The following is a 14,796-nucleotide window of genomic DNA, read 5'->3' as shown; positions in this document are numbered from 1 at the left end:
AATCGTGTTAACTGGCGGCTCCAAGCCTGGCCTCCTCAGCTGTCACACACAAACACACACACACGCACACAGCACCTGTGTATGCCTGACAGACAGCTCATTCATCACAATTAACCAATTACAGCCTCTGCCGGTCTGTCTGAACCCGCCTACTGCTGGAGGGCTGGGAGGAGAGCGAGAGAGGAAGAGGAGGGCAGAACCGAACAGAAACATGCTCAAAAGAGAGAGACACAGAAAACTATGAAACAAGGAGGATGAGGCTGTGGTTTAAAAGTGTGTATGTATATGCACGTGTTCGATTTGTAGTTTAAGGTCATTGTGTCTGTGTTATACAGCATGTGTGTTTACCTGAGGCCACAGTATTGATGGCCCCCTCCTGTCCGATGATGTGCTCCTTCAGCCTCTTCTCCAGGGGGAACCTCCTCCTCTCCTCCGCCTCTCGTCGAGCCTGCACCTCCTGGAACTGGGTGGAGGTAATAAAAGTAGAACATACAGAGAACAGATGATGAGGAAGATAAGCGAGACATTTGGCGGGGTGGGGAAATGAAGTAGGAAGATTTTACAGGATCAGCAGGTGTGAGCATCTCCTCACTCCTCTCTCTCTGTAACATCACATTTTCCTCTTTGCTAATTCTGCCAGATACACAACTCCTCCTCGTTACGAGACACTGAAGAAGAGAAAGGGTTTGTAGCAGAGGAGTCCACAGTGCAACACACAGACAGGAGCTTCTTTCTGTTTTTTGGATTTTTTGACATACTGAAAAGAAATAACATTGTTTAAACAATTCTTCCTCTCAAACTCTCCACTACACTTTTCTCTTTGCATTTCTCAGCAGCTTTTGGTTTCCTGGCTTCCTCCTCACTCTACCTCTCTATCTGCCTTTGCCTCCATTTCTCTGACACCCATTTCCTCTCTACTGCTGACTTAATCTCTTTCCACCTCTCTTCTCTCTCTCCTTTTCTTCCAGCCACCCCATGACTCATTCATCTACTCCCTCTTTGTCTCCTCAGACTCTAGGTTTTCACCCTGCAGTGGAAGCAGGCTGTTTATTCTCTCTCTCCATCTTGTTTAGCTCTGGTCTGCTGTCAAGCTGGTAGATAACTACGGATAACTTTATTTAAGAAAACAGCAGACCCACTTCTCCAGCTATATACCTGTGATATACAGCTGGGCAGTGATGAACTCTCTCAGTCAGCTGTTTCTGCAGCTTTATCCAGTCAAACCCAAAACTTCAGGACTGCCCTTTCCTCAACTTACCCACTTTTAATCACATTTTCACATATTTATATCTAAAGAAAATATTAGCTATGTTGCAAAGCATTAGAAAAAGGAGTGCTGACTTCTTTCACACTTTGAGAGAAGTTCTTAATGCATTTTTAATGACTTTCTGTGTTGTGCTTTTGGAAGAAGACTTTTAGCTCATCTGCTCACAGTGATGAGAATTTTAAAGCAATGATAACAACAGCCACTTGAACGGTCGGACTGATACGTGCATGAATTACTAATTAATTTAACTTCAGTGCCCATTTTTGAGAATTTGTTGTACATAGTGATTTATTATCATTCAAGTAAGGACGACTTTCAAGTTAAAACGACCTTTAAGAACAGAGAAAAACAATAGTTAAACAACTTTGTATCACAATGTCAAAACCATATTACACACCATATCTATTCTTTGATAAAATTTATATCATACTTATATACACTGTCACCATCACCACCTGGATTTAACTAAGCAAATAGCTAAGAGCCTCCCATTGGATAATTACTGCATGGATTATTCAGCTGACATCAAGTTATTTAACTGATGCAGTGAGTAGCTTCTCATTTCTTAAACAACCATGACTTTTTGTCGTGGAAAAGATGTTAATCTGTTTCAGAAGAGTCAAATTATTGGCATGAATCAAGCAAAGAAAACATCTAAGGAGGTTAATGAAGCAAATAAAACTGGGTTAAGCACTGTTCAATAGAAGAAGGTCATGTGGTCTGATGAGTTCAGATTTACCCTGTTCCAGAGTGATGGGTGCATCAGAGAAAGAAGAGAGGCGGGTGAAGTGATGCGCCCATCATGACTAGTGCCTACTGTACAAGTCTGTGGGGGCAGTGCTATGATCTGGGGTTGCTGCAGTTGGTCAGGTCTAGTTTCAGTAACATTATGTACCCAAAGACTGAGTTCAGCTGACGACCTGAATATACTTAATGACCAGGTTATTCCATCAGTGGATTTTTTCTTCCCTGATATCACAGTCATATTCCAAGATAACAATTCCAGGATTCATCAGGGTCAAATTGTGAAAAAGTGGTTCAGGGAGCATGACACATTATTTTATACACATGAATTGGCCACCACAGAGTCCAGACTTTAACCCCATTGAGAATCTTTGGGACGTGCTGGAGAAGACTTTGTGCAGCGGTTCGATTCTCCCATCATTGATACAAGATCTTGCGAAGCCAGGGTGAATGCGTGCTGTAATCAAAGCTAAAGGCACTCTGACCAAATATCAGAGTGTGCTACTTTTTTTGTATAATCCAGCTTTAGCAGGTTTTTAACCCCAGTTAACCTCTACCAGCTTTCACATCTCAAATAATCTACAGCACCTGTCACTCAGTCACCACAGTGACACAAACCTCCTGTGGACTATGTGTCTGTGTGCATGACGGCAAGCAAATGATACAGATGTCTGCTGAGTGAACTGTGCTGAGTCATTCAGGCCAGGGCACAGGAAACATAACTGTATTGAAGCATCTGTGTGCATGGAAAGTGATGTTGTTTTAATTGCTTGCACAACTGTATGGAAGCCCATGAGCGTGTGTCTGATTGAATACGATCAGTGTGTCATACCTTGCCCTCCCACTCCTGCAGTACCGTGCCCACTTCTCCTTCCTTAGCATAGGCCCGTGCTGTGTGTCCCAAAGCATTTGTCTGCAGGGGGTTGGCACCTGTATGCAAGTGAAAACAAAGAAAATATAAAACACAAATAAACAGCATGTGGAAAACATAAACTGGTTCAACTAACTAAAAAGTCAACACTTTCTTTTTAGTGTCTTTGTTGTCTTTGTTCTGCCACCTCATCTGGAAGTTCGAAACATTGATCAATAGTAAAGATGGGGGTAAGGGGTCACATGGGTTCAGGGGTCACTGAGACTAACTGCATGACCCTGTTGCCTCACTGCAATGACCCTGTAGGGGGTTACATATCTGCACCGGCTGTCAATATCACACACTCTGACCTCTACACCCGCACACCACCACCCTGGACTATTATATGGTCCATACACACTGCAGGTTGATGCAGGTTGGGGGCCATTGATGCACACAGGCACACACTTCCACACAGCGGGAGGGGACAAAGGGAGGGAATAATTTTGTTAAATGAATTATGTTAAAAGAGAAAAAAAAAAAAAAGTCACAGCACGTGGAGAGTGTGCCAGAGCTGGACAGCGGTGGGCTTGTCAGAGACGGTGGTTAGCAGTGCCTTCTGCCCTGACCTGTGAGCCCGCTCTCAAGCGAGAGTCACCAACTCACACGTGCCTCCACACGAACAAAGAACATGAAATTAAATAGCAATAATTTTTATGTTTCTTTCAGAGATCAGCTATCAATTGGAGAGAACTTGTTTTGTAAGAAATAAGAAGAAAGCAACCAACACATCCGGCAGGCCGCCTGCAGGTAAGGATCCTGAATCAAATATCAAAAACTCAAGAGATGAAAATTGGTGCAAAGTATAACTAGCCCTTGTTTCTCTAACTATATTTACAGAAAACAAATACTCCAGCTTTGTGCTCTGAATTCATAAAAATTGGTAACCCAGTAACTTCAGTGCTCCATCCCAGTGATGAACAACAGTGTGTAACAGACTTTGATAATTCAGTCTGAAGCCTTAATGTAATTTAAGACATTAATGACACTCAAGAGAGGAATTGTAAGAAAAACAGCACAAACCCATTGGAGCGACATGAAATGCTTCATTTTAATGTCGGCTGAAAATACATTTAAATCTCTGTTAAAAGAATATAAGATAATTAAAATAAATAACCGCCAAATTGTCAGTCACAAATTGTCAATACCTCAAGAAGATATATTTGAATTAGGTCTATGAGGAGTATATTATGGTCCTCACTCTACCCTTTTAGCTTATTTTTGCCAATTTAAAAATGTTGAATTCAATTACAGCAGAACCATCTGTTCAGTGTGTGCACGGTGTTGAACTGTGCACGAAGAACCAGAAAACTCATTGGAGGCTTCTCTCACTAAAAACTGTGTGTAATCAATACAGCACTGGTTGTTGCTACTACTCTGATGACCGACCGCAGAGACTAATAATCACTGGGATGATTATCGATAAACCCCTAAATTTTGTAACCTACTCACAAAGTTATCGATCCCAAAAATAATACACCACTAAGCCCCCCCACCCCCAACCCGCCCACCAAAAACATGAGGGAGGAAAGCAATAAAGTAACCACACACACATGCTGGACATAATAAATAGCATCATTTAGGGCTTTAATATCAGGCCAACCCTCTGGGCCACAGCACTTCATAACAGGATCAACACTAACGACACTCACACACGCACACACACACGCGCACACACACACACACACACACACACATGAACACACACTTGCATACACAGGATCCCTTCATTAGAAGTGCTTTAGTTATGCCTATTAGGAGTCCCCTCCTCTTTCCTATTTCCTCCTCCCTCTCTTTCACTGCAGCTGGTGGGATAGAGTCCCTGCTGGTCTTTGTGTGTGTGTGTGTGTGTGTCCTTGTATCTGCATTGTGTGGGGTGTGAGCATGTGTGTCTCTTCTGGCCTCCTACCACCTACAGAGCCGTCCATTACCGAGTGCCCCTGGCCACAGGCCTGATGTGGAGCCTGGGGAGAAACTAGAGTGTGTCTGCAGGTAGGGTGAGGGACTGAAGCCCGAGCAGCGGCCCCAGGGTGGGCCTGGAGACTGTGATGGATGGAGATGTGACTCAAGGGCCGGCTGAGGCCAAAAGAGCAAACCCACGTCTAGTGGAGTAACATGGATGCACACAAACACAGGGGAAATAACAAGCTATAGGATACACACAGAAACACATTCAAGGTACGCAAACAGGAAGGAAAAGGGACCCACACACCCAAATCCACATAGATATCCCGTAGCTGTGGCACTTAATAAGATTTTTTTGTGATGATGTAAAAAAAGACGGATGGGCCACAAAGAGCAAATGCGTTCAAGAAATAGATGGTCGAAATGACGCAAGCTTTGTTGAGAATAATCAAATGCATTGAAAAAATTGCATAAAGGTCTTTAATTATGCGCCTATTTACACGAAATCCCACATGCACATGGACAGAAAAGTGTGTCTGATTGAGAGAGCCGTCATGATCGTTATTGGCTGTGACAGTGGCGCCAACCCAGCAACAGTCCAGTCAAGCGAGCAACAACCCGGCCTGTCTTTAATCTGATCATCTTAAAACAAATGTCCCTGCTTTGTGAAATTTCTTACCTTTTTAATTCAAAAATGCGTCTGCAGAACATCTGATCGAGTTAGACGAGGTGATTTGTTTAAGTGTACAGAGTGCTTACATATACAGGGGTGGGACAGGAGAGACAGACAGACACGTCTTTGGATGCACCATCCATCATAAATATAAACAAGACATTAATACTAGCTGGTGTGTGTGTTTCAGTGTCTGTATAGTGATGGTTGAGCCAAAAAGTGAATGGTTTTCTATTTAAAAATCCATCAGCCTAAAAAGCAACAACTACAATGTCGCCCGTGTTAAGATTCAAAAACACGTGTACAGAGCAGAAGCATATCAGAGGGATAAGTGCAGACATGAGCATATATGGGTTTTAATTAATAAAATGGAGGCACAAAGATACACACACACACACACACATTGACTCACACATATCCTGTAGTTGCAGAGTTACCCCAAGGGCATGTTCTGTGCGGAGGTCATAGTTCAACTAGGCCTAGTTTGTTTAAGGGCTCCTCGCCTGGAAACTGAGGGGGATATTCTGCCCCGAGGGTCTGTGAGTGCGAGTGCGCTGGTGGTGCTGAGTCAACGACAGGTGCGAGTGTAATGGGGGTGAATTGAGAGGGGGTATGAACAAGTGATCAATTTCAAATGAGCTTTGTAATACTGTTTATATGACTCGGGGGTAGGAGCGTTAAGATGATGATACATGGAAAGCTTTTGTAAAGCTGATGGAGGCAATTTTGCCTTTAGCTCTAAAGACAGAGCAAAATGAGGCCTGTGTTGGGGTACGGCTGCTACTCCTTAAGTAATAATTTCTGTGCTTAAATAAGTTGTTTACTTCCTGAAATCCATAAATGTTATGCGTGAGGAGCAAAGTTATCGCATAAAAGTAGGATGTACGGGATGTAACACACCGATAGGACAGTCAGTTGAGGAGAAATAGACCCCAGTGCTGTTTCCAACTTCTTGTAAGACATGTTCTCAATGTATTCTTAACAAACTGTCTGTGATGTGCAAGACTGTTGTAAAAACTGTAAGTAAATGCTGCTAAGTGCTGTTTAGTTTACAGTTTACTTAGCTAAAGTTTAAGCTTTCATTTTCTCTTTTACATTAATGACTCCAGAATACCGCCACCTGCTGGTACAAACTGATATTTTCTAGTGACACTTTTTGGACCAGATGAAAGTGACATGGCAAGAGTTGGTCTAGTAATCTCTAATTCTGTTGTTGGCTTGGTGTGTCACAGCAGTCTAAAGTACAATAAGACTTCAGAGGATGTTCAAAATACCACAGTTGATGTAGTAGAGACTTGATTTTTACTTCTATACTTCACTGAGTAAAATGTAAAATGAGTTAAAAATGAAACAAAACCTGATCACTGACATGTCCAATAACAATATATATTAAAATCCTTGATATTAAAAATAGATGGAGCTGTACAGAGCCTTACAATAATGATAACACACCCTGGTTTAGCTGAGACAGTGCGTAGAGGAGGGATGGGGAAAAAAAAAAAATCAACCCAATAACATCTGGTCAGGACAAAGAAAAGCAGAAAAAGGAGCCACGTTAGAGCCTCAGCTTGTTTGACCACGATGTAAAAATGTAACGTTGCTATCCAGAAACTAGTTTACATTTACCCTTTACCCTTAGAGGTTCCTATAGACTCCAAAGTGCAGTATGATGGGATTAGGTGATATGATTGGGTGGTGGGGTGCACAGCGTACCAGCCTCCAGCAGCATGCGGACAGTGTGCGGGTCATCAGCCAGGGTGGCGTAATGAAGTGCAGTGCAGCCACGGAAACCTGCCCTGCTGCTGAGCCTGCTGCTGAATTCATCCTCCCTGGAAACAAGGACTGCAGAACGGAGTACCCAAGAAGAGATACAAAAGAGATGAGAGTATTGAGAGTACTGTATTTTCTTTATTGGAACATGCACTGACCAGAAAAGGCAATAAAAGGGCTGCTGGGAACACGATTCATGAGTGAGGTTTATATGAAATTTGTTAAATGACAGCGAGAGAGCAGGTTTTAGTAAGTTTGGATTAAAAATTGAGAAAATACACCAATTTCTCAAAGACAGAAACAAGACACCACTGGCACGACTGCAATCTGAGAAGCAAACATTACACTCCCCGGAGCAGAGGAAAATTATGATAATGAAAAAACAAATAACAGCCTGAATCCAGAAGAATTTTCTTTAATCTATTCTCAGTCGACGCGAAGGCTCCAGAAAGTGTGACAATCATAAAACAACACACTACAAAATTGTCTTTCCTGTTTCCAGCTTTCTAAGAGTTTTCACAGATTTAAGCTCGACTGTCCAACACGATCGGAGTAATGGGCGTCGTGTTTTAGGGTCTCCTTTCCTGTGCTCCTCACTTATAATAGAGACAGTCTATCATTCTCTCCTTACATCTCTTTTTCATAAGAGCTCTCATCTCATGCCACTCCTTCATCATCCATTTTTATTTTTCCACCTCCTTCCTCTTCTCCTCTGTATCCATCATTTCCTTTCATCACTTGCACCCTCTTCCCTCCCTCCTCCCTCCCACTATCCCAATAACTTTGTCTCATCCATTTCCTGACTTCCTCTCCTCTCCCTCCCTCATCAGCCCACCCATTTCCTTCATTCGCTCCCTCCCTGTATCAGCCCCTCCAAACCTTCGCATCTCCTTCCTTCTCCTCCATCTTTAACCTCTGCTTCACTCTATCCACTGCTGCTCCCTACCTTCTTCCCTTACCCCTTGCTTTCTGCTTCCCTTTTTTCCTCCTTCCCTCATCAGTCTTTCCTCCCTCTATCCATCCGTCTGACTCTTTTTCTCTTTCTCTCTGACAGTCTGCAGTGTCTGTGTGTGTGGGAGAAAGAGAGAGAGAGACAGGGCGGGATAATCATAGCTAACCCAATAAAGCGTCGCACAGGCCCCCCTAGCCCATCCATCAGCGTGCGTCTGGGAAACGCTTCCCCACGCTGCGCTGGCCCCACGTGGACCCAAACCTGACAGCCATATAAATGTCTGCAATATACATATCCCATATAAATATGTCTGCAGAAACCCAACACAGACTCTGCGTTTGTGTGTGTGTGTGTGTGTGTGTGAGAGAGAGAGACTGAGTGTGCAGCTCACAAGAAAAACAAATAAAACACACACACTATCTGTCACAGAGCGTATAAAACAAATAACACACAAGAAATGAAACATGTACATATATGCAAATCATTATGCAAATTATAATGTCTCATAATATCTAGTTCTACACTGAGGATTCATATGTGTAATATAGCAACCACACACACCCACGCCCACACACAGAGCACTTTTACCTTCCAGTGAGTGGATGCCTTTCTCCCGAGAGGTGTCATAAACATTGTTGAAGTGATCTCCAGCATTTGGGTCAGCACCATTTTCAAGCAGAGTCTTCAGCACACTGAGGAAATAATAAGAAACAAAATATGAACACACGCATGCACACACACACACACACACACACACACACACACACACACACACACACACACACACACACACACACACACACACACACACACACACACCCCTATATATATGCAATAATCCCATATCTGATCTTCTCTTATTGATTAAACTGTTTGTGTATGTGCCGTTTCAGTGGAGGCCAGGAAGACAAATAGCGCCCACTTTGTGGAAGCTGGATGAGGATCCCTTTAGAAATAATGACATTTTATTGGGAATGGATGCCTGATGAATTACTGGCCAGGTGATCTAGCCTTTACATGCTTGTCACTTGCTTTACAGACATGCTAGTGGGGTAAGAAGCAGTTAAAATGTTAGGATTTAATGATTTCTTCCATTTGGAAGAGAATCCTGATCTAATAATCTGTCCTGAAAATTCACACTGGTGCAGGTTTACCTTAAACCCATGTCAGCATATTTGTCATCTGTGACCACCATTAGTAAAGCAGGACACTAACTGGATTTAGAACTGGGGCAAATCTTCAACAAAAGGTTAAGAAAAAAATAAACACACACACACACACACACACACACACACACACACACACACACACACACACACACACACACACACACACACACGTAGGTGCAAATATCTGTTGTCTCTATTGATCACCCCTCTTTCACCTGCTTCACTTCCATTTCTAGTCTGTCTCGTTATGGTGACTAAACTCCAATGGCTGCTTTTCTCCTTTACTACACACTTGCCTGCTCTGTCACATGTACATATGTGTGTAGTGAAGGGGCAAGGGTCGGGTCTGTTTCCGGCGCTGTTGGGGGGTCTGTGTGTGTAGTCTTTCATTGGAGCGTACTGCCTTTTAGAACAAACACGAGAACCTCGGCAACACCACTCAGTGTGACCCAACGGACATTCTAGGTACCGTCTCTCTGTCTACAGAACACACGTAACATTTACCACCAACAACAGACGCAACGGCTTTGACATTGAGACACAGACAAGCACATGAATATGCACAAACACACTACGCCGACTAGGAGAGAGAACAAGGGCGATGGCCGAAACCTGAACCCTGCCAGTACGCTGCTGGCCGTCATTAAACTTGTGACTATGTAATGTGGCCTGGACGGGAGTGATGGATCATTTTCAGCTAAATGGTTATGGCAGAGGCCTGAAAGGGCTTAAATGGAGCAAAATGGTTATTCATAAGGGGATGAGGTGGACTGCTTTTCGAGAGCAACTACACTTGACCATATAACAGGCTACAGCCTCCCACTGGGAGGGCCTGTGCTCTTATAAATTAGGCAGACGAAATGATCAACTGTCAGCTCTGATATCACAAGTGAAGGTGAGACATTTTACAACTTGTTCACCTGTTACTGCAAAGTTCTGGTTTCAGGGTTAGGGTGGAAATCAGAAGAGATAAATCAGAAGACACTGAAACGTCAAACACAATAAAAAAAATGTGTTTCGCTAAATTGAATAAAAGATGGAGTTTTTCTTAATTAAAGACACATTTCACATTTTTAAGCATTTAATTTATCTCTACAATAGAGATATAAAAAATGCCCACTGTAATTTCCTAGAAGCCAACTGCTTGAGTTTCTTCCTGACAATCTAAACCCAGAGATGTGATAGAAAATGGAAATGTATACTTTATAATATACAGTTTTACTTTATAAAACTATCAATAGATAATTAAAACAGGGAGAACTGTTGAGAAATGAGAAATTTCCCTTTGCTTCCATTGCTACACATTATATTTTGAGTCATCACCACAGAAGAGGTACGTTCCTGTGGGAAGCTGAGAACAGCCTGGCCAGGTCTTTGTCTCTGACCTTGCTGAGGGGCTATAAAGGACTATTGGGAAGTGGGGGTCTCCTTTGTTACTGTATCACTGTGACTGGGGTGGAAGGGGGGCTGTGACCCACAGAGGGCTCTCCTCTCACCCCTGCAAGCACATCTACAAACACGTCGATGCATCTCTCCGAGACACATACAGACGCACGCAAACTGTGGCTGGTCACACGAGGCTGGGCAGGGCTCTGTGGAGAAATTAGATGGGTCTGAAAAGGGTTAATGGCATCAGGAAGGCAAACACGATGGGATAAAAAGAGCAAAACTGCAGAGAGGAGGAGGAGAAGAAGGAGGCATGGATGAAAGAAGGGAAGTGCAGCTAAAAAGATAAAAGAGAAAGATTTAATTACACAGTATAGTGCAAAAACTAATGAGCTTTACAAAACACTTTATAGTTTTACTAATCAACTGATGATCAAGTGTTTAACTTTATTTAAGACATGTTGGAAGAGACTATCAGACACTAATTTGAGGCCAAACTAAAGGCATGTAGAGGTTAATAAGGTTAAACCCCCATTTTAAATGAATGGAGCAAAAGGTAACATTATAGACGTCTTGTAAAGATTTCAACAAGACATAAGAAACATCTTGTTGTATTTATTAACAAGTATATTCATGTATTTAGTCTTTTAACTAGATGATATGATTTAATGCACCACTGGAGCTCAGAGGGAGTCAGGGTGTTGCTCAAGGGAACTGGACATTAGACCTGTTGGAAATATTTTAACCCCTAGATGAAGGATGCTACACTGTTCTTCTTTTATCCCAAAAACTTGGGGTCACTCATCAATAAACACACTAACTCTGAGGCTGGTAGACTCAACCTCTAGCTCGGCTGCTGGCAGGTGACTGGTGTTAGTTTCTTATCCTGCCCTTAAGGGAAGACAGGAAAGAGACACTTCCGTCTCCTTTGTGCAGTTATAGACACCTGAATGGAACTGACCATCCATGTCTCTGACCACCTGGCCCAGATGCTGGACTTCACCTGACCCCCACCTCACCTGGTGTTGATCAGATAGATACCACGAGGACAGGTTGACTTCCCTTTTTGTTTATTTCAATTTATCTGTGTTGATCGGAGTAAATGCAAGAAAATATGATATCCCATGTACGGTAACGTATTCTGTCACTAAACCAGGCTGCTTAACATCCCAGTAGTGTTGTATTGTGACCAAGTGATGGTAATATTTCACTGGAAGCTCTCTGGTGATTTCCACTGGTGTTCAATATCCAGCTAATCCCAGTCCCCAACCCATAATCCCACTCCACATCACTCTCTCTACGCTGCTAAACTATTCTCTGCCTCTCTGTTTCCCAACAAGCCATTCAGCCTCTCATTCCATTATCCCTTCGCTTCCCCTTCGTTTCGCCCCCCCCCCTCGCCATCGAGTCACTCGGCCGACAGGTCGGAATGGTCAACAGGCGTTTCACTCGGCTGAGCGCTCATTGTGCACGTGAATGCAGCGAGGGAGGAATGGAGGGAGAGAAAGAGAATTGGAGATGGGTATTGTGTGTTAAAGAGTGCAAACAGTGGGCCAGGCCCTGCGCCTCCCTGATTTAGCCCTACATCAAAGCTAAGCAAACACACGCCCCCCCAATGTCTCACCCTTGATTCTTCACATCCCTCTGCTCCACCCTTGATTCTTGACTCATAACCATTGCACCTCAAGCCTTAAACACAGGCAAGGCTGCCTGCTGAACGCCACATCTACCTCCATACCTACTGCAGTTTCCACTGAAACGGGATGAATTCTTCTCTCTCTTAAAAACACAGTTATCACTTTTGGACCATGGAAATATAAACACAGTGAGGGAGGGCGAGACGAATTCAACAATAAGATCCTCGCTGACGTTCTAGCTACAGGCTAAAGCTTGTTCATGACTGATGTTCTCTGTGTTTTCACTTAACGGCTGCAAATAAAGTTGTGTGTGGCTGAGTAATAGGCAGTTGGCCTGTAAGATATTTGGTATAAACTCTGCTTGTCTGTGTGTGTGTGTGTGTGTGTGTGTGTGTGTGTAAGACAGAGATGTGTGAGTGATGTGTGTGAGCTGATGTTCTGTCTTCCCTGCAGCAGTGACGGCTCACTAGGGGGTTGGAAGTCGGGATTAAACACAGAGGAGTGTCACTGCCTCGCTGAGTTATAACACTCATAACACACACACACACACACACACACACACACACACACACACAGAACAGTGCAGTGCAACGGCACACATACACAAACATACAACCAAACATACACACAACCAAAGATATTGCAGCTAAGACATCACCATGTGCTTAAATTATCAAAGCATATGTTCATATTTGCCTCTGGGAGTGAGTTTTCACTTTATTAATCTTAAAATCCTTTTTATGATTTATTAATTAAGTCCCTAAGATAAAAATCTCAGAAAACTGAAAGGTATAATGCTCATAAAAATATCTGAGAGCTCAGCAGACAGCTGTCAGTTGACTTTCTTCTGATTGTGTTGATTAGCTGCTTAGACACTAAAAAATGCAAATAAAATTTATTTAAACCACGTTGATAGAAACAGGTAGAAAATCATTCTAAATTCTGAAATCACCATCAATGATACACACGATAAACATTTCTGCTTCTTCTATAGCACTGAAGTCCCCCTCTGTTCTTTTTATTTCAATAGGCTCATTTTAAGGTATTTTCATATTCTCACAGGCTCATGGGGCCCTTACACAAAAAAGTGACCACACAGTCCCGATGGAAAAAAAAAAAAAAAGCCTGTTAAATTGGATTTGGCCTGGCCTTAACCTCTGCCCCTCTCTGTGTTGGTGTGTGTGTTCTGGGGTCCAGGAGGCTAATTTAATTTGTCGGACAGAGAGATGGGGGAATGGGTAAAGACCGTCTGTCGGTCTGAAATCCGCACTTTGCACTTCTGAAGACCTACTGTAACAAGCGGAGCTGGGACATGACATATGCTCACACAGTAACTCATGCAGACAGCTGCATGATCCCCAAACACTGAGTTTCTGTTTTGTTCACCAGAACAACGGTAAAACATGATGTGTTCTGTGAGTTTAGCGCACAGACCTGTGCTGTCGATTCATGGCAGCCACCATGAGAGCGGTCCAACCGAGGCGGTGGCGATGATTTGGGTCCACTCCCTCTTTTAACAGCCTGATGAGAAGGGATAAACAGAAAGTGGTTATATTTTGACTTTGGCATCACCGTGTTGCTATATGTTATAAAGATGTTCCAATATTTGTTCACACTTAAAAGGAGAGATCTGGCCGGCCAGCTGCTTGTGCTACATGATAACGTCTTTGTCTTCAATTTAAGTCACACACTTACTCCTTGACCAGTTAATGTGTCTAAGTGCACAAGCCAGATGTGTGGTGAGTTTTCTGCCTGAGGGCATGACATCAAGTACTGGAGTGACACAGTCTGAAGTGTGTGTGTGTGTAAGTGATCGGTCTGTCGTCTCCCATGCTGAGCAGGCAGACAGAGAGTGTGTTTACAGTCAACATAGAGTCCTCTGTCTAGTCTCCACTCAGCTCTAACGCTCTCTGTTTTCACTGCCTGGGCTACATGTGGTATCAGTTTGAACACAGAGTGCTGTGCTGATTTCAGCTATGTCAAAGCTTTCATTTTACAAGAGGAAAGTCAGAGCTTCTACAAGTAACAAAAGAAGCACATGGCAGAATTGGAAGGGAATCGGCTTTAGTCGATTGTAGTTTAGTTTGGTTTCTAATCTTAAACAGAGTGAAACTTTAACACTGTCCAGGCAGTGCTGTCTACCACTAGAAAATAACACAGGAGTAACAACAGTGCAAAGGGAAACACTAACAGCTATTAAAAAATGTTTTCAGATCTAAAAAGTACTGAACAGCAGGGATCATAACACACAAGGCCCATCCTGTAATATGCTCCCTGTGATGCTAACTCAACATCATAAAACCTTTCACCGCACAATATCCTATGTAAAGACTGCATGAAAATAACACCTCTATTCTCTTCGCTACCTCTCAGCAGACACTCT

General features: G+C 43.0%; 1 protein-coding gene across 1 annotated transcript in view; it reads right to left on the bottom strand.

The window, feature by feature from the left end:
• Positions 1-14,796, bottom strand: part of clpb (caseinolytic mitochondrial matrix peptidase chaperone subunit B) — a 29,468-nt gene that overhangs the window by 9,256 nt on the left and 5,416 nt on the right. The window contains exons 3-7 of the mRNA XM_026340764.1: positions 13,848-13,934; positions 8,810-8,913; positions 7,213-7,341; positions 2,844-2,941; positions 349-463 (exon numbers count right to left, since the gene is read on the bottom strand). Of these exons, the coding sequence (XP_026196549.1) occupies positions 349-463; positions 2,844-2,941; positions 7,213-7,341; positions 8,810-8,913; positions 13,848-13,934 (533 nt within the window). The remainder of the gene's footprint in view (positions 1-348; positions 464-2,843; positions 2,942-7,212; positions 7,342-8,809; positions 8,914-13,847; positions 13,935-14,796) is intronic.

Source organism: Anabas testudineus, chromosome 13 (assembly GCF_900324465.2).
Source record: "Anabas testudineus chromosome 13, fAnaTes1.2, whole genome shotgun sequence".
Taxonomy (NCBI): domain Eukaryota; kingdom Metazoa; phylum Chordata; class Actinopteri; order Anabantiformes; family Anabantidae; genus Anabas; species Anabas testudineus.
This window is presented reverse-complemented; position numbering and strand designations above follow the sequence as displayed.